General features: G+C 43.7%; 1 protein-coding gene across 1 annotated transcript; it reads right to left on the bottom strand.

The window, feature by feature from the left end:
- PIGU (phosphatidylinositol glycan anchor biosynthesis class U) lies at positions 1 to 20,376 on the bottom strand. Its single transcript, XM_069808320.1, has 12 exons — positions 20,125 to 20,376; positions 18,270 to 18,334; positions 16,893 to 16,952; positions 15,855 to 15,917; positions 14,161 to 14,270; positions 12,367 to 12,467; positions 10,262 to 10,359; positions 7,871 to 8,025; positions 7,220 to 7,363; positions 6,271 to 6,395; positions 4,310 to 4,452; positions 1 to 1,459 (listed from the first exon to the last, which is right to left on the bottom strand). Exons 1-12 carry the CDS (start codon positions 20,252 to 20,254, stop codon positions 1,346 to 1,348), a joined length of 1,308 nt encoding a protein of 435 aa, XP_069664421.1. The 5' UTR covers positions 20,255 to 20,376; the 3' UTR covers positions 1 to 1,345.
- Positions 20,377 to 20,479: the final 103 nt, after the last annotated feature.

The raw sequence follows: 20,479 nt of genomic DNA, 5'->3' as shown, positions 1-20,479 counted from the left end.
TTTCGATGTTGTCACATTGCCAGCCCTTTGGATTTTTCTTGGGGTCAGTGGAGAAGCGGGCTGCCTGCTGCCCCAACACCAATGAGAAGGCTTTCACACTGTGATTACCGCTTCTCAGCGCCACCACACAACCGGCAGAGCAAGAAGCCAGCCTGGTGGATTCGCCCCGGTGGGTCACATTCACAGGGTCAGCAGTGGCAGCAGCTCTGAAGTGAGCAGGTCTGAGCACAGACAGAAGGGAGCCATGGGGGAACCAAGGGCTAGTGCTTTAATGGAGTCCCCCATGCACAGCTGCAAGAGGTTAACATGGGGAAGTACATATCCCATAGTGCTAAGTGGCTGTGGAACACCTGGAGCCCAACAGCTTCACAACAGCAGTGGCTGAGGCTCCTTCTGAATTTGGTCTGGGGCCTTAAATGGGAGATTTTGACACCTCCTGGTCTCTAGCCCAGGCAGGCAGCTTGCTCATTCCACATCCAGGCTGCCTCCCCAAGCAATCACAACAGTATAGTGTGAGCCCTGCACTGCCAAGCTTTGTTACCCTACAGAAACGAGGAGTAGCAGGAGTCTATCCATCACCTCCACAGTAGTGTTCCTTCTTCTGAGACCCTGTAATGCCTCTGTGCAGCTCCTGACATGAAAGTGTCTGCGTTGCTTTAATGGGATCCAGCAGTTACCTGGTGCCCACCCTGCTCTTGCTTTCACCTCAATTCCAGTTCTTACTAGTGTTTGAGCGCCAAGATTATTACCTGAGGCAGCAGCTTTAGCTGTCCTTTCAACAGGTCATTCATCCTTGGTCACCCATTTGTTTCGCAAGCACCCACTGTGCCTGAGCACGTGTGATTTTTCCAGGTCCCACAACAGTAGGAGAACCAAGAAATGGCATGTGCAGTCAGGGCTTAAGCACCAGGTATCCAGAAATTGCCTTGAGCCAAGCAGGAGCAGGGGGCAATTTCCAGGAGAAGCAAACATCTCCAAGAAGCAGTAATAATAAATTAAACAGCTTATGGGCTGAGCTCTTTCTGGGCCAGAGATTCAGCCCCACTTTTAGCTCAAGACACTTTCTCCAGTTCGTGCTGGACTGCCCAGAGTTGATGGTTGAGGTCGCAGTGAAAAGCACAGCTGAGGGAAGGGAGATGCTCCAAACAGAGGCACTGCAGCTCCTACTTGTACCTCCTACAGTCTCTGCACTGAGCCCACAGCTCAGGAGGGTATTCCCAGAAGAACTTCAGCCCTTTCTTTCAGTAGGTATCATTCCCCAAGTCAGACCTCATTCAGGGAACCTTCCCCACCCACCCCACATACCCCAAGCTTTGCATGTCCCAGGGAATGGCGGGTACAATCCTTATTTCAAAACAAGCATGGCCTCTGTCCCATCTTGCCTTGTCAAGTGGAGTCCATGAGCGAGGTAGTACTCCCGCCGGAGGAAGGCATAGAAATAATCCGAGATGAGCAGGATCTGCAGAAGCGAGATGTTCAGACACATCAGTGATGCTTCAGAACAAGGAATAAAAAGGGACATGTGTTTGTGATGGACCCTGAAGGGGTTTAAGAAGTTCTTAGCCTGTTCATCACACTTTGCAAAAGAAGACACTGTGATTCTGTGAACGCTCCTTGTCCATAGCCTGACAGTATTAAGCCAAAGGAGACTTACACTAATCTATTTGTTGTGCTACCAGTGTGTTCTCACAGACATCTCTGCTAAGGAGACAGCAGCTCCATAAACTGGCCAAAATAGATGACAATGGCCAGTCCATCTGTGTCACAGCTTTACAGACCATCTCAGCCTCACCCATAGGACTCCTTCCATGCAAGCACTGTCATGCAGTTCAACCCAAATGCTCAAAGTCTCCTGCTGCTGATTGCTATTAAGCACTTTTCAATTGTGGTTGGTTTTCAACTGCCGTTTCCACTCAGAAAGGGTAAGAAGCTTGCAGGCAGCAGAAGGAATATCACAGCTCCCCAGGTCAGCCTTAGCAAACAGAAGTTTTAGCAGTTTAACAAAATAATACTTACCAGGCTAAGGGGTGAAGAGAAGAGTTGAAATGTCAAGGCTGTGGCTTCACAGTACAACACTGACAGACACCACCAGATAAAAGCACTTCTTCCACCCCCATCACTTCTGCATCTCCTTCCTGCCCGTCATGCCCTCTCTGTGGGACACCCAACCCTGTGTATGTGTTTGCACACTGTCTCCTTTTAAGTGGTGAACAGAGCTTGCTATCCCCCAGATTTTCCCCTGATCCAGGTCAGAGTATGCTGCCACACACATGGATGTTGGCACTGTCCCATGTTGCTCAGGAGATGGGTGTAACTTAGGCTGGTATTGCCACTGGCCACGTCGTAATGCGAAATCACAACTGAAGTGCCTTGCAGAGAACCACAGTGAACATGGAAACCTGACGTGGAAATCACAAGGTCCCTCCCTTCCTCAGCCCCACTTTGGCTGTACTGAGGCACCACAGTGTGACAGCTCCCTTTCCTAAAAGGCACTGAGAACACACAAGTGAGTCTCAGTGGTTCTTCTAAAGCAGTCACCTTGGGCAAGCTGCCTCTGCAGGGGCAGGCTAGGCTACTGTAAGCACAGGCAGTGACCCACTGGCTCTGTAGTGCCATTTGTCATTTAGCCTCTTGTAGTGTGACCCTTCCTCAAGAATGCTGACCTTCTCCATCTGGAAACAGCATCACATAACTAGATTGGAAAATCTTTTGAGTGCCAGACCAAGCTAGCAGTTATTGTCCTAATGTCCAGATGCCACTAAATGCATCCCTTTGGCACAATGCCTCACCTGAAGTATGCTGCAGTGCTAAGGGGACAGGGGAGGGAGAGTCAGGCTGTCAGCCAGAGCCTGCTTGGGTTACTGTTAAGTACAGCTCCTGTGGAGAAGACTCAGTGGCAGGATGGGAGGATATGGAGGACCGGGTGGAGACTGAGGGAAAAGAGAAACAGGGCTGCAAACTGCTGAGGTCAGAGGAGAAAGTGCAAAGGAGAACAGAAGAGAAGGGTAGAGGTGCCCAGGAAGAATGAAAACAGCCATGCTTATTCTGTCTGCTTGTTTTGCTGAACACCATGGCTGACTACTGACATGCTATATCAATATGGTTGATTTTACTTTTAACTACACTTCTCTGCAGATGTCTTAATGGGAAAAGAAAGAGCTGAGGTTAATGGCGCTGAGGGCTAGTTCTTTCTCACAAGGAAATTAGATTTTTGCTCGGTCTGCATTTACACAGAGCACAAGACCTTGCAGGATCTACTATGACTTTCTCAGGTAGGAAATAAAATCCTCTTAGAATATCAACACCTGCCATCTCTAATTAAAGTTTTACTATTGCTTTCATTCCATAGCAAGACATGTAGTTAGAGAGTTAAAGAACCACTCCCAATTTCCTATAAACCCTTCTCAGTAGTATCTCTCTACACCCTCTCACTCCACAGAGTCCCTTTTTGCTTTTACAGAATGGATGTTTGTCCCCATTTATCAATGGGGTGGGGGAGGTACAAGCAGGTGATTTTCAGCCCCTGGCAAAACTGCTCCTCTAGTTTTAGGAGAAGCAGACAAACATAAATGGCTGAGGCATATTCAAAACAAAGGCAACTTTAAGATGAAATGAACATTCTGCTCACCCCCATGTGAAACTGTCCCACAGCTTAGGGACGCAAGAAATAGCACAGAGAAGAGGAAGGACTTAGAAAAGGTTGTAGCAACTGTGTACACTGAATCCCATCCTCCAGGGGTGCTAAGCTCTGTTTTCCCTAAGGCTAGTGAAAGTCATGCATCTAGAACAGCCTTGAGAGAAGCAGGGAGAGCAAGCCCTGGCATGACTGAAACCCTGCATGTGCTCACAACCCTACGATTCAGTCAGGTATAGTGCTCAGAAAAATTGGTGACATATCCCTGTGTATGGGCAGTTCTCATTTGCCTGTTGTCTGGCCCCACTGCTGCTGCCCCATGTTTTTTTTCATTTCCCCTCTTAGCTCACCTTCTCCATTCACGTGTGCCCTTAGTCCTGCCATACCGAGACACTTTTCCTCTGCTATCAAGGAACAGACCATGTAACTTGCAGTACAGTCTAGTTGGATTGTTAAGCTATAGCTCAAATACTACAAGAACTCTCTTCCATCAGTGTCCCAGAATGTGAGGACTAGGTAGATTTCAGCTGGAGCAAGGAGAGGCAGGAAGCTGCTATGCAGGACTACACAGGATGCAAAGATCCAGACACGTCCTGCAGAATTCACTGTTTTTGACAGGACACCCGATCCAGTGATCTACCCAAAGCACAGCATTGTTTGCCTTGCTCTACTAACCTGCCCTATGTTGAAAGTCAACGTGATGGCATAATAAAAATTGGAGTTGGCACTTCCTGCATAAATCCATAGATGCCAAAGAACGGGGAACAGGAGGGAGCAGACAATGAGCACACATGACAGGATGAAGATGTTCCGGAGGACTGCAAAAGAAAACCAAGATGTTAAAATGATGCATTATTGATCAGCCATGCTCACACAACCACTGATGGTATTTAGGGTATGCGCAGTGGGGGAGAGGCACTTGCCAACACATACTTCTCTCCAATAATCTTTCACAGTTTGCTTTAATAATTTCCTGGCTAGCTTTTATAAGAAATCCACTACATTTCCCTTTAAAATAAATACTTCTGCCTTTTCTTGAGTGTGAAATCCTCATTTGGAGCTCTTTCCCTCTAGGTCCTGCTTCCAAATACTCTTCCTTGGAGGACTTTGGCTTTTTGGTGTCTACTTTACAGTAACTAGCAGTTTTGAGAAGGGCTTTCCACTAGCATCACGATTCAGAGAGCAGAGCATGCCATTCCCTAGCTTCGTCAAGCTGACAACAAAGGAAAAAAAATGAACCTGTGGGCCCTAGGAAAAGGGATACTTTCTCGGGAGGCAGTAAGGAAATGAAAGCACCATAAAAGGAGGAAACTCAATTAGGCCAAATGTGTTGACAAACACTTGACTGTGGGAGGTGCAAGTATAGTGAGAATCCATTAGTGTGTGTGAGGATGTGTCAGATGGACAAAACCCAAGCACAACTTTGTCTAAAAGAGCTAAGAACTACTAGGTCAGAAGAGATTTTGTTTTCTGTGAACTATTTATGCCTGTCCTTTTGGCAGCAGTATTATAATTCATCCCGGCACTTGTGTTGCTGTGCTTGGCTATAGTTCAGCCAATGTCCCTGAAGGTAAGTGAAAGACTCCCCATCATTCTGCAGCTGAAGGGAGCTATCTGACATTTTAAGAGCATTGTCACATCCAAACCTGTTCACACCTCTCTTTTTAAACTTCTTGTTCACTATTCACTCACTGTGGGGTGGGAGCATGTGACAGATGACTGTCCCTCTCACTGGTCACAGTCCCCTTATCTGCATGCTTGTAATATGCAACTGAATTATGCTGAATCAGGATTTTTCAGAAGTGCATCATCTGCTATGGCTGCAACATGCTCAGGGCTAGCATGGGGCTTCCTGGCCTGTTTTATCACAGTTGCTTTGGCCTTAGCTTTCCTTAGTCTAAAACTAATAGAGCAGATGGTGTCCAAGTCTCTTGACTCCTGATTATGTCTCCTGACACCAGGAAGGCTACCTGTCCATAAACACACTTGGCCTGGGTTAGAGAACACTGCAGTAAAAGGCCCAGACAACCTGGCAGGGTTGGTCAAAGCAGTTGGTTTAAGCAAGAAACACCAGGAACACAGCACTCCCAAATCTCACCAGTCAGGAAGCTCTCTGGTGATTTATAGAGCTAAAGACACTCTTTATGAAGCATTTAAGAAAAACTGGACAATTGCTTGGAATAATGCAGTTTCACTCTGAGCAAACAAGGAGATGCAAAACAAAGATCCACTGCAAGGTGCAGGATTTTAGGGCTGGGGGACTCACCAACTGCAGGAGCAATGTTCAAGTTACACAGCCTTAAATGGGAGTGAAGCATTTGAAGGACGGATGTACTTTAAATAAGCCACATCCCTTCTGCAGGACTGTAAAAGGTTCTTACAAAAAAGTTTATCTTCAGAACAACTTGGAGAGAGGGGGAAGATAAGGTACAAGTGAAAATTCCCTCCTCAACCAATTTCAACCCTAGTCCTAAAGACATGTTAGAGACTGTAGAGAAAAATCAAGCCTCCTGCCAGACACCCCAAGGAGGCCACAAGAGCCTGTGGACCTAGGCTTGGTTTGGTTTAGTGGTGACAGGTATTGGACAGGCCCTTTCCCATTCCAGATAAGGAACAATCAAACACAAAGAACTTACATCTGTAAAGGTGGTTCCAGACTGGGAGGAAGGCCATGTACAATGCAATGTCTCCCACAGTGGGATAGGACTTGAAGATAGAAATGATTGCGATCTGGACAAACATGAAGAACACAGGGTGTTCCCTAGAAGGGAAAAGACACAAAGGATAAGAGGATGCAGCAGGGTCTCTGGAAACTGGAAATAAATATCAGCAAGGGCACAAATGTACCGTGAGATAGGCTCAGAGAGGATCTCATAACCCTGTTCTCTCCAAACAAGCTTCTGAGTGCTGGGTGGGGTAGACTGAGCTGCTCTGCAGAGAACTAGTAAAAGGGGATGCATATCTGCTCACTGCCCTCACACAGAAACTTCATGCCTCAACTCAGCATACATTCATACAGTTGGTCATCTGGGCTGCTCTTCCTCAGCTCTGTCTTATTCACCAAAAAGCAATCAGCACCTCATCTCTGAAGGTTATTTGGAGAAGCCCATAGTTTATCCCTCTGGTATGTCATTATGTCTGTATCCATTCCAGGTCAACAGGATAAGCACACTGAGAATCCAGGCATGTTAACGGGTGTTTTTATCAGAAAGAAGGGTAATGTTGTCAGCGCAGTCCACTAGGAATGTCTCCAAGTTTTCACTTTTTTTCTGACAATAAAGAACTTGAAGTTCCACTCAAGAGTTCTTGCTTTCTGACTACACTGGCTTATGCTGGCAGGGAGCAGGCACCTCTATAGCCTAAATTTCTGCTCTCTGATGCCTGTAACACATCTGTTGCATAGCAGAACCCTACTCACTTTATTTAAGAGGAATAAAGATTGAAACTTTGGGAAGTGAGAAGGATAGGCCCTGTTAAAAAAAACCCTATCCTTTTCAGGCTTGTAGATCCAGACATTTGATGCCAGCTTTATAAGCTTCCACCGGACAACTGAGATTAAAAAAACTAGCAGAGAAACATACTTACTTTAGCTTTATTGCCAAGGGAATGGTGTAGAAGAACACATTGATTTGAAACACACATACGAAGAAAAGACTAAAGTGTTCAAACATCTCTGCAAAGAAGTACCAGAAAAGGCCAATATTGGGTGTCAGATCTGGAACGGAAAGGCTGAAATTTGAAAAGAAAAGTTAAAGTAACATTTTTAAATGGTTGTTTTTCACTGCCCTGCTTCTGTTAGACTAATTAACCATTGTGTGCTACTGGCTGGAGGATCTATATTGTAAATCCGTGGAAGAGAAACCAAAAGGGTGAAAACCTGGAGAGAAAAGGGACTATCCTATGCTTTCCTATGCCCCAGCAGGATTTAAACCGTTCCCAAGCAGACATTTCTGCAGAGGTGAAAATTTCGCAGCCGTGGTAGCTCAACGATCAAATCAATTTCCAAACAACTCAGTGGAAAACATCTCCTGTCTTCTCTAATTCTTGCTGTTACTTAATTAACAGAAGTTGGCTAATGCCTGCTCTCCTCCACACACTCTTTCTTTTCTTGCATTGCCAGTAAAATCACAGATCACACTCTCCTTAGGACAGGGAGTGGGACACCTGTGTGTGATGCACAAGAAACAACATGGATGGAGGCTACTCAGAAAAAACAGTAAGAATCCTTATACTTACATAAACCCGTAAACAGATGGGATAAAATCCCAGGAGTTGAGGAGGAAGAAGGAGAGGCAGATGATCACCACCAGGCTGCACAGGTACAGGGCTGCATACTGCATGGTGTAGAGCCAGAAACTTTTACTTTTCAGTTTTATTGGTATGAACTGACGCTGAAAATGAAATAGAAGCAGGCAGATATCCCTCATCAGGTAGAAAGCCACAAGAAAGCCTGATTGTTCAGAACATCATTTTAAATTGATAAAAGAAAGCATCAAACACTGGCACTATGGCACTGGAAGGAGTGGCTGTCAACCACAATTTGCTTGATGTCCTCCACTTTGGCCAATTAAGTCATACACATTGCACGCATTTCCAGAACTGTGCTTAAAAATACAGTGAGCTAAGCTGGTCATTTCTTCTTGCAGCAAGTCAAGTTTCATGCACTCAATGTATATTTACACACACCTCCTCACAGCTACACCTGTATTTCAGATGTTTGCAATACTGTACTGCTGCCTGCCTTCGACTGCATGAACCCATATCAACTGGGTGACTGAGAGCCCTGCTCCATGACACACCACCCTGCGATGCCAGGTCTCTATCACATGGACTGGCACTCATGCTCTGCTGAAATCAGGGAAAGAGGACATTCAGTGGGTTCCTAAGCACAAAGGAGTCCCTCTAAAAGGCTGCCTCCTCAGACAAAGACAACCACTGCAGTCCTGCCACTGCCACATGCCCTGACAGGTCAACCACAAGCCCTTGTCACATAACATGACATATGGCTATCTCACTCCAAGAGGTCCCCTGACTGCATTTGTAAAGACAAAAATACACAGAGGGGCAAACAGCTTTGGGAATTGCTCAGAGTTCTGCAGCTCCAAGTCAGTGATGTAGCTTTTCCATTTGGTACTACGGTTTACACTGGCAGATGTACAGAGAGCCAGCTCTAACTGGTGTGGGCTCTGTGTAAAGCCTGCTCTGTTTTCTCAGTCATGGTGTGTTTAACGCCACTTTCTGGAATAATGTAAGCAAGTTTACCAAGGATTTTTGACAGGACAGATTGCAAAGTCCTGGAGAAAAGCTATTTAATTCTGTACAAAGAATGCAGGAAAGTTCATTTACAAATCTGGATAAAAGAACACACACTAGCATGATGCCCTTTAAAAGTTGCAAATTAGGCATTCACATATCAAAGCACTTGCTGCTTGTGAACACAATGCTTGTACTTTACTTTGACTAAAGTTAAAAGAGAGCAAATGAGACCAAAATATAAGACATAGAAAGTAAATGCTCCTAAAAATTATCAAACTGAAAAAGCAACACTGACTCGTAGACGTTCTTGTCTTGCAAAGAGTAATAATAATACTATAATTTCTGAAAAAATGTAAGAGACATTTATGTCAGATAGTCAGGGAAAGAAAATGGACTAGAACTGACTCTCCATTCTCTTTTGAAGCTCAGAGATTTGAGAATAGGCTGTAATGAACCTGTAGTTAAGATTAGCTATAAAAATCATGAGGGAGACAGGACAGAAGCAACCAAGAAAGACTGGCAAAACACTCAACAGCAGGACTTTCAAAATGGCAAAATAATAAAAATGATCACCAAGTCATCTGCAAAGTGGGATAAGAGTACTCTGCTAGCAGTCACAGCCTCACATTACTCCCATAACAGAATAAGACTAGCAAATGATCAGTTTTCATTAAGTGCATTACAATTTGGACTCTCAGTTAAGTCATTGTTTACAGTATCAGCACAAGAGCTGAGAGAGACCAGTGGGAAGCATGCAGACAAATGGGTGATGAATCCACTCACTAGCAAAGAGCTGCCTCAGCTTTAAACCCCACCCCTGCCTGCATATGTGCCTACCAGCCTACTGCTGGGCTAGTTTTACCTGGAGCAGTGTCTGTCTGTTGAGGCACTGTTTACCCATGAATGATCAAGGTCAGCCCTGCTGGAATTCAGGGGTCCTGTTAATGGGAGGGAGAAAGGACAAGGGCAACCAGCCACTTTCACAAGCACATGCCTTTTGCCATTAAACTCCAAATCAGCATTTCTGAGTTTGAGTGATTCAAACATACAGCTCCTCATTCAAACACAGCTCAGTGATCCACACCAATGCAAAGGAAATTCTCCAGGTCTAAAATCCTCATTGCTATTCACACAACACAAAGAATAGCACTTATTTAGGGCAAGCTAAACACCAGCCAGTTCTTTAGATGACTTTCTGGTCCCTTCTCTCTATGCACAGGCATCCCCACTAAGGCTTCAAACTTCCCATGGCTTGAGGAGAGTCACTTTTTCTGAAACTCAGGACTTCTCCAACTCCCCTCTCAACAGCTAAGGACTGTCCCTGCACAGCTACAAGAAGACAACAGGTACCAACAGTCAGAAAGCATCTACCTGTAGAAGGTAAAGGAGTGCTGGAGCAAACAATGTGAGAGGGTAGAGTGACTGGTAGGTTGCTAAGGCCAGGAACACAGCACTGAGGAAGGCACTACCTGCAAAGAAAAAAAATGTTCATTTGTAAGGAACATTTAATATAAACAGCTTTACAGACAGGAAGTCCAAATGGGAAGAAATGCATAATCCTCTGCAGGGGCTTTACAAATATCAGAACACCACTTTAAAGGCGTTTTTAGCAGAATGTGTCCTGGAGAGTGTCCTTTTCTTAACTACATTTTGAACAGAGAATGATTCATACCAAGGTGATTCTCCCACAAGAAAAAAATGCTGACTGGTTTATATCTCCTATCATTCACATACAGAAAGAGATTAATGTAATTCAGTCTATAAATAGACCGTGCTGGCTGCTGTTTATGCATGGGAATGCATTCACTTAAGTCATATCCACATGAAACAGCTATTATACTCATAGTGGGCATGCTGGATAACCTCGTCACCAGAATGTGTCAGAGCCCTCAGCAAAGCTCTGTGAAAGAGAGCAAGCCAAAGTCTGCAGCTGAAGGAATTGAGTGGCATTAGCCCTACTTTACAGATACCAAAACTGAGGCATAGAAAGGATTAGCACAGCTTTTCCAAGTGGTCTTAAAAATATGAATGCCTTTATTGAGGAAGCTTTATTTGAGGTGTATCAGGTTGAGCTAAGTGCTGAGTACCCACATTGCCCAACCACTAACACCAGAAATCAAGTCCAAAAGGTCCCAGGTTAAACAATAAAAATACAAGCACCCAGTGTAGTAGCCTGGTTATAGCTTTCAGTCTTAAGTCACTTGATGGAAGTCATCTTTAAAAATACATCTTAGACAGCAAGAACCCTGACTCAGTGCATTGGACTAATCGTCAGCCTACTGACATCAAACACTCGGGAAGCTTCTCGCTGCTTCCACCTTTTGAAAGAAAATATAAGGTTACCTGGTGATGAGCCTTCTCCATTCTTCAACTACGCTCTCCTAGACAGAAACCTCCCTATGCTCTATTTTATCAAGTGTCCAATTCTGCACAGAGCTAAAGAATCTGATTCTTTACCCAGAAATCAGTCATAATCTGATATCCTCTCTTTGCCCACTTTAAAACCTAGAGGCTGCCTCACTCCCAGTCAAGGAGGAAACACTGGGGACAGCCACTACAGTTTTGTCTATGACTGAACTATTTGTCATATGGTATCAGTGAACAGTTAAAAATCAGTTTAACTAAAAGGATCCCACTTGTTTGCCTTTGCAAATGCTTTTAAATCAAAACCCCTCCTGCCTCAATTAGTCAATAATTGGAGGAAAAGTTTCTTTTGGAAACACTGATAGAAACAATCTGTATCAGCTTTCTTCACACGTCTGGGCAGTGCTGGAGACAAGAGACCAGACTGACCTTTCCTCTGATCCAGCAGAGAACTCCTAAAACTTATATGACTAGTACAAATCACATATGCTAAAAGACTTCAGCACTGGGGACTCATAAAAGAAAAAGAAACCTGGCATTATGCACAAAATGAATGAAACAGCTATTCTGTCATAATCTATTCAACTGTGCTGGTATGGGTCTTTGGTTATGGTTTCTGTTTCCCCAAAGCTTAATTAGCTAATTTCAAACCAAGTTTACAACTGTGAGTGAAAGCCAAATAATAGCTGCAGGCAACTGCTTGCTTTTGAATAAAAGTTCAAAGATACACTTTAAAACCAAATTACAACAGTTTAAGTGCATATTCATGTGCAAAAGAAAGAGCAGCAGAGTATATGTCCTCCTACACACAGACATGCATTACTTCATAAACAGAAAACTATTTTAAGTCATCCAGGAAAAGGAGTCAGTTTTTAGAGATGAAATTCCTAGGTACACTGCTGTGAAATTAAGTTTTGACTTGACTATAATGTCTCTCAATCTTGTGATTTCAGCTAGAAACTTTGACCTTGCTCCAGTCCCATTTCTGCTGTGTGTTTCACCGAGATCTTTGTAGCAATCATACCTGTAAAGTTCCACCTCTATTTAATTTCTGCTACTCTTCTAATCTTTACAGAAAGTAATAAAGAACCATTTTTTCTTTATTGCATTACCTTTTATTGTAGCTAAAATGAAGAATGCAATGACAGTATTGTTGATGGCGCAGGTGGACTTTGCCACGCAAGACATCACAGTGTAGGGGTTTAACAGGTAGCTGAAAAAGAGCAAAGCTCGAGTAAAATTCAAAGGACACAGCATCTGATTAAAGAGATGTTCAAAGGAAAAACAGATGCACTTTGCTATTTCTTTTCATTTATTTACATTTGATGGGATCCTCTCATCCTCATATTAACTCAGCTGAACAGGTTCTTCAGTCTGGAGCAAAAACCAGATCTTTGGATTGTAGCCTTGGACACAGTGGCCACAGGGAGCACACTGGAGAAAAGGAGACAATTGGGAAGATGTCTAAAATGCAAGTTCTGTCCTAGAAAATGACCACCAAAAATGTTTCTTGCTTAGCAGAAACATCGTGCATTTATTCAGTCAGACCTAGGATTATTGGATCCAAAGTAAACTCTTTCTGCTACTCACATCTACTGGCTCTGAAGAAGTAATAAAAATAAGAAGATAGCAACATGGAAACAAATCCTGAGACATTAGCAGAGTTTCCCCCAACCCAATTGCACCTGCACACTCTGCTATGGCAGAGCAATCATTTATGTTCACCATGGCATGATCTGAGCACAAAACCTGCCAGATATGAAAATCTGGCATATTTTAATTGGAATTATGGCAAGACAGCAAACTCTGAACACCTTTACCTTCCAGACTGCAGCCACACTTTAGTTAGTAAGGATGCCAGCTCCTTTTGGAAATGAGAATTACAATAATCTCATTTAACTAGGTTCAAAGCACAGAAAAATGGAAGGATTACCAATACAATAAGCAAGATAATGTACAGATCAACCTTGCTAATAACTAAATCAATCAGAGTGAGCCGGCAGGGCTGATGATTTCCTAATTATCTCTTTACATTTTTCCTATTTCTCTGAGTCCCAGCCTGCCTTTTCCTGTGTTTCCACAGAGACAGCATACAGCAGGATAGGTACAATTTAACAGCAACCTTACTGTGGTAACAATGTTAAATACAAACCAGTCTGCAAGTTACCGGCTTGCCCTGGGGAATTTAGCATTTTACAAAATTCATATGAAAAGAAAAAAATAACAACTTATCTAACAGAAAATTTCTCTGTCACAGAATAATTCAGGCAATAATTTCTTCAAGACAAATCCCAATGAAAAAAATTATTCTTTGACATTAAGTACCTTACTTGTATATTATTTATTTTAGTTGAAGCTTTCTGAAATAAAAAAAAATGTTTAGTATACAGAGGAACATCAAGACATGACATTATTAAGATGACAACCTGAAAATATCTTTGAATTGTTATAAGCAATTCTGGTATATTCAAGTTGTGATATTCAGCAAACATTTTGTCCAACTGCTCAAAAATTCACCTAACTTTTCTGAAATGACACCTGAGGCATTTGGGAGGCATAGAATCAATTTTGATAACATTAGCATACGGCCAAAATAAACGGGAGTGCGATCTGTGCAGACACAACATTCTTGCTACCAAACTAATGACCTTATGCTGTTGAGCCGGTCTTAGAGTGCCTGAGTGAATTTACTTGTTGGCAACAATCATTTGGAAAAGCATCTGCTTTTCACTTTCAAATAGAGTATTCCGGGCTGGGTTTTTTTTAATGTATAATAGGAAATTCAAAATTTCGGGGGGGGGGAGGAATCTTCAACAAATGTTGAAGCCCCAAATCAGACAAATAAAACCCAAAGGAAGCTGAGGAACCAAAGCAGCCTACTGCAGCCTATGAGAAGCAGTACTTACAATAGTGCTACCTTGAGGGGGATGTAGTGCATTTCCATGGGCGTCTGGATGAGTTCAGCCACATCTGGTGCATATTTATCCAGTTCTATTAGAAGCTTTTGCTTTTTGAACTGAACAAGGGAAAACAACGAAAGACTGTCAGATGAGGAAAGTCATTATTTCTTATTACTCAGGATATCCCTTACAGTAAAACAGATATGAGCCCCCAGTGTGAGCCAAAACTCATGTCATGTGAGGTGTTGTACAAACAGAACAATCCCCCTCCTCTCTTTTCCCAAATACTTAACAACTGAAGTGGAACTCAGGAGAAAGCAGATAATCTCTACTTATTTGAACTTCCTTAATTACCTGTGTCTAGCTCTTGACACAGCTGACAGTGAATTCAACACACTAGAGTTTAATACTTTCAATCTTCCTAAAGCCTGTCTGGATCTCCAATGAAAAGCTGACTTTATAAATTCACTGTTCAACAAACAAGCTCCTGAGAAACCAAGTCACAGAAGTTTGCAGTCTTGTTATTTTGAAGATGGATACCTCTATGCCAAATCTCCTTTAGGGACCTAAAATCTCTCTCTAATCTATTTTGTTCTATGATGCTCTCTATGGAGACAAAAGAGAAATCTGAATTACGAACCTACTGAACTATGTCATGGTGAGACAGAAGGAGAGAGATGCTGGCAATAAATTCTCAATGAGCAAAGTAACTCGCACGCAGGATTTTTACATGTCTGCAGTTCTACTGTGAGTTATTTCTTCAACCTCAAAGTCAGAGGACAAGGAACAAGCATGTAGCAGGATGGGAGACCACACAGATGCTGTAGAAAATTAACTCAGCTGAACAGGTTCTTCAGTCTGGAGCAAAAACCAGATCTTTGGATTGTAGAAAATGCAGCCTCCCTCTTCATGCTGATACTGAATCACTGCCTCTCTAGGATCGCAGAGAGCACAGCATTGCTTACACAAAATGTTCTTTGAGCTACTTATGAGAGAGAGCTGGGAAGAATCACTCACCTCCAAATATATGTACTTATAATTTGGTCACTAGAATGACTGATGTCACCTCAACATCCTTGGAATATTTCATTCCTTCCTTTACACATTTCCAGCCTGTGTATTAACTCACGCTGCGTGCAAACACAAAGCCTGTTCAACCTAAAACCTTCCAGGCTCTAGCTACAAAATGTACAGAAGATTGTAGCAGGAGCAGAGGTGAGAAAAGGGAGTGCTCAAGTCTTGCCAAATCCATAATCCAATAATTAAATTCTGTATACTGCAAACTGCCACAACAACTGAAAGTGGGTTTTCAGTATGCATTCTAAAATCTCACATCTCCTCTTGTGTACAAGACTCTAGACTTGTCTGTGTTTCATTGGCTATTGCATTCTCACAAATTTCTCAAATTCTTTACACTCCTTTCAGATCACAGAACCTACACTGCTGTGATCATCATTCAAGTGCAGTGTGGTAGCTACAGACACTAATTTGTTTCATACTGTAATACTGCCACAACAGAACTTAAAATAACCTCAGTTGTTTACCACATTCACTCCCCATGTTTACTGATCATCCAGATATGATCAGATTTACTGCAACAAGGACTGGTTGATACTGCATCTTCTGGCATGTTTTCTTTGGTACAAGATATTTATACTTGCTGGGAGAAGAGGACCAACAACACTGGCAAGTCAGCTTACCACAACTTTGTTGAAGTCTTGAATGGCCAAGTAAAGGGCAACAGCAGTTAGCACATCAGTTACCTAAAAAAGCAAGGCATAGACAGACTGACTGTAAGCAAAATAAACAAATGGAGAAAAAGATATTGGACAGGACTGCAATGCTGAATAAGGGCTCTGATCTGATTCAGCTCACAAGAAGAAAAAACAAGCTTTAAAAACACTATATTGCTGATTTGTACACTGTGCTCACACACCACCGCTTAACCTTGAAGCCATGAGCTGTATCAAAGATACTAATATTTACAAAACCAGAGAACGGGGAATTAAGGGGAAATAAATTGCACATGGAAAGAAGTATGCAAGGGTAATAGAGAGAATCACTGGTTTAATTAGAGCACAGGCAACACTGGGGCAGTGCCCAGCTGGCTAAACCCACCTGTCCATTAACCAACCAAAGCATGACAGCGCTTTGAGCTGTCCCAAACCAGGCAGCAGTACAGTCATCTGAACGACCAGCACAAGCACAACGCAGATGGCTGTTAGCTCTGCATGAGACCTGCCCAGCAGGGATCTGGGGAGAGAGGCTCCACCAGGTGCTATGTGCAGCCAGCTATATGATTTCTGTCCTTCTGAATTACGCAGAACTCGGAGAAGAGTTTACAAGAGACATTTGGAGGACTAACCCATTTGTGCTCTCTTTGCAGGCCTGGGGTTTGGCAGCAGGTTTTAGTGAGAAACACTGCAGTGTAGGAATCAGGCTGGGGGGACAAAATATTCTGACCTGTAAGAGGTAACCTTTGAAATTTGAAACCACATGCCAACTTCCCATCCCTCTGTGGGATACTTATCTAACCAAGAACTCACAAGAAAGAAGGAATACGTACAACAAGGGGAAAGCCCAAATGTGGGTTTGTACAGGCAAAGCTGCCTTTCTAATTAAACTGTGAGCTCAGCAGGAGTCTGAAGGTCCCTGATTCTTGCAGGAGTAAGAGGAGAGTCATACTCAGCATTTCACAGAACAGCACCTTTCAAGAGGAGCTTTCCAGGAGCACTTACCATGAACACCAATTCAGCATATTCAATCAGGAAGTGAAAGAGATATATTATCAGTGGGGTCTAAAAGAGAGCAGAAGGGAAACCCATGTCAAATACTGTCCAGATAAAACAACTGGCGATTTGATGAGAAAAAGAGAGTAGTACTACAAGAGACTTTGAAAGGTAATTTTCCTCAGCCTCTTCTACAATGCTGTTACTTCAGAGTAAAGTGATTAATCAAAGCGCACTTACTGGTCTTTTTCCTTGCAAAGCCCTCAATACACTTTACGAAAAGACACCATCAACTTTGAAAATTATATTCTATTCCAACTTTTCACTTCTACTAGTACAGTGGTAGAATTACAATAGAAAGCATATAAAGAATAGCTTTAGAAAATATTTTTTTCTAAAGAATCTATTTTCAGGTTGTTTGCAGGTACTTTTGAAAGTATTTCCTACATAGCTGGTTTCACTGTTTAGTCTGTTGTTTAGATGAGTCTTTTATAAAGCACAAATAAGAAAGCATGTTAAAAACATAAAGCAGTAAGACTACAGTCCTGTCATCCTCTTACTCCCACAGCTTTTCCCTTTTAGGGTAAGAGGAAGACCAAGTTTCTGAATTATTCCTATGACAGAAAAGCTTAATCTGGAAGTACTATATTTACATGGTGTAAATTCAGTCTTCACTGTGAGAAAATATATTTCTTTTGAAATACTTTTAAAATAATGTGAAGGTACAAATAACCATTGGAAAATATTTCAGAGTCTGGGAGAAAACTGTGTTTAAAGAAGGAGAATTTATTGAAGAGAAACAAGTTTTCAGAGGTGTACAAAGTATCTGCCTCACCCCTAGGAGACACTATGTATGAGCATACCTTGGTATCAATAAGACCACTCAAGGGCACAAAACCCCACAGGTGCTTAAGTGTTTGGAGGAACAAGGTGTGTTCAAGATGAGGAATAAATGTACTGTGCGCTTGTGCTAATGTTAGTATTTCTGCAAATGCAGAAACACTTGATGCTGCTATCCACTAAAACTGTGTTCGGACTCACAATGACACTGTCACTCCCTGCTCTGGCTTCTGCCGACAGAAACATCTGGATGTGAACAAAGTATTTTGCTTACTACAGATTTCCCCTATTTCAGACTCTCCTTATGCAGTAACAAATACTACAATGTCTATCATCTGCACAGCAATGAGTTATTCTGTGATGAACTGTATTTCCTCACTGTGCTAGTCACTACATATACAACTATTGCACAGACAACTGCATTACTCCAAGTTCTCTGAAGCCTTTGGGACAAGACAGGTCCCCAGCCTTTGCCAGTCCATGAGCAGTAAGACTAAGAAACATGCCACTTGAATATCACGTTTAAAATGAAGCTTGCATACCGACCTCATGAAAAATAGCTCCAGAATATGGTGAGACCCCTAAATCCAGCAGAGCTAATCCTTCGACCACTGAAACATAGAAAATGCCTGCATTAGAATCATGTAATGTGGGAAGAGAAAAATCTCATGATGGTAAAACTACAGTTTTTAAAACACCCACACTCGTAAGAATCTCATGTTGAATTGCCATCTGAATGGGTGACACAAAAATCTCACAAAGCCAACAACCAGCTAGAATTGATTGCTTTCTTACTTCTGCCATGCAAATTTCTTTAGCTACTGAATGGTCAGTTGTAATCTAGTTGTTTGTTTCAGCTAAAAATGTTACAGCTGAAATGTTTTGCACTTAACTATATATAAATCACGTGTATGATATTTACTGATTTTAAGTCATCTATTATGTGATACATGATATCTGTACTGGAGAAATACTAATTCTAAGAGGACAAATCACGACATAATATAGCTACTTTGCCTAATTAGATGTAGAGAGACCTGAGACGTCTAAAACCACAATAAAAAGAGCAGAAATGAATACGTATTACCAGGCAAAGCTAAAAGCTTTATCCATTGTTGAAACTTTCTGACATTTTGCAGCCTTAATTCAGATCCTTTGTGATCGTGTAATTACAGCTTGCGCTGCAATGCACATGTTTTTCCATAGGATCTCCACCTTACTGAGCACAAAGGTCCCCTGGGGATTGAGCAGCGTATGCAGTGAAAGAAGCTATGGGAAATGGGTCCATTTGTTCAGAGGGAAATGAGGCAGGAGACTGCAGGAAGCAACAAGAGGTTCTCAGTTCAGCAATATGCTGGAGAAGTAGATTCTGTCTCTGCCACAAAGTTACCGTATGATGACAGTCCAGGCTTTTCAAGGTGATCTTAATTATGCTCCTTACTATCTAGATGCCTACCATGATGCTCTAAGGTAAGATTTAAAAAGTATCCATTGCTGCAAGGGAATTTTTGGGAGCTGTATTTTGAAACTATGAAGCATGAAGTGCTACGCACTGTGGAGCAGAGGCCTCAGGTCATCAAATGCATTCATGCTTTTGACCTTTATTACCCTGTGCTGCTGTTTTCCACCCCAAAATTGCAAGTAATTTTACCTGCGTAATAACTGGATATTATTTTCCCAAAGGGCTGTCTTTAAAGCAAATTAAGGTTCCTAATGGGCTCAGATGCTATAGAGATGAATGCCACTGAAAAGCCTTGATCTAACTGTACTTCAGAAGAGAATTTGAATCATGTCGGTAACAAGGCGTGGGGCCACAAGCTGAACAAGGAAAATGAAACAGTGAATAGCTCTGCACGAACAGGGAATCACTGTGAGACGGTGCCCGTGCAGTTACAGCATAACAAAAGTGACTCAATCAAGACTGCTGAAACTCCATATGCAGTGCGAGGTTTCGTCATTCTTCCATTTGACATACACCTGTGACACAACCAGCTTGTACAAGTGCAACCAGGCCAGCTGCACACAATGGCTGAATCCCCGTCCTCCTGCCTTCGGCCCAGTGTCCCTCCCGCTCCCTCCCACCTGCCCAACCCGTGCTCTTCCCTCGAGGACAACTGCTGCGGACCATTCCCTGCAGCTTTTTGTCGGGCCCGGGAGAGGAGCGGCCGGTCCCCAACCCCGGGACCGCAGCCCGGCCCTCGCCCCGCGGGGCCGTGCCCCAACCTGGCGCCGGGCCGGGGACAGGCACCCGCCCGCCTCGCAGCTGCGCTCCCGGCCCCCGGGGGTCCCCGGTCCCGGGCGGCCGCCGCTCCCGGGCCCCTCACCGCCCACCCCCGCGAGCCTCGGCCCATTCAGCCGCGCCGGGGAAGCGGTGCCCCGTCCCGGGCCCGCCGGGCCTCACCTCGCTTCCAAGCGTTTAACGGGGACGACACCTCGACCCGCTCGGAGATGAAGGCGGCGAGGCTGGAGCGGTAGAGCACAGCCCGGACCGTCACGGCCACCAGGACCACCAGCACCAAGGGAGCCGCCATCCTCGCGGGCACACACTGGCTACCGCCGGCTGTAGTTCCCGGGCGGCCCCGGAGAACGCGGCGCCGATGCACCGGCCCGGCCGGGAAGACTACATCTACCGGCACGCCCCGCGCCGCCCCGCCCCACCGCTTCCCGACAGTGCTTGACAGCTACGGCGAGCGCGGCGGGGCGAACTTCGCCGGAGCGCAAAGGCCGCTCCCCTGGCCCGCCTGGCGAGGGCGGGA

This window comes from Haliaeetus albicilla, chromosome 2 (genome assembly GCF_947461875.1).
Source record: "Haliaeetus albicilla chromosome 2, bHalAlb1.1, whole genome shotgun sequence".
Lineage (NCBI taxonomy): Eukaryota > Metazoa > Chordata > Aves > Accipitriformes > Accipitridae > Haliaeetus > Haliaeetus albicilla.
Note: the sequence above shows the minus strand (reverse complement) of the source record. Positions and strands in the feature narration are given on the sequence as shown.

Excerpts from the sequence above, each read along its gene's own strand:
- PIGU (XM_069808320.1), bottom strand. The coding sequence starts at position 20,254 with ATGGCGGCTCCCTTGGTGCTGGTGGTCCTGGTGGCCGTGACGGTCCGG. Across the intron at positions 16,953-18,269 it reads CTGGAGCTATTTTTCATGAG|ACCCCACTGATAATATATCT; the intron begins GTCGGTATGCAA and ends GCTCTCTTTTAG. Across the intron at positions 12,468-14,160 it reads CCCCTCAAGGTAGCACTATT|CTACCTGTTAAACCCCTACA; the intron begins GTAAGTACTGCT and ends GCTCTTTTTCAG.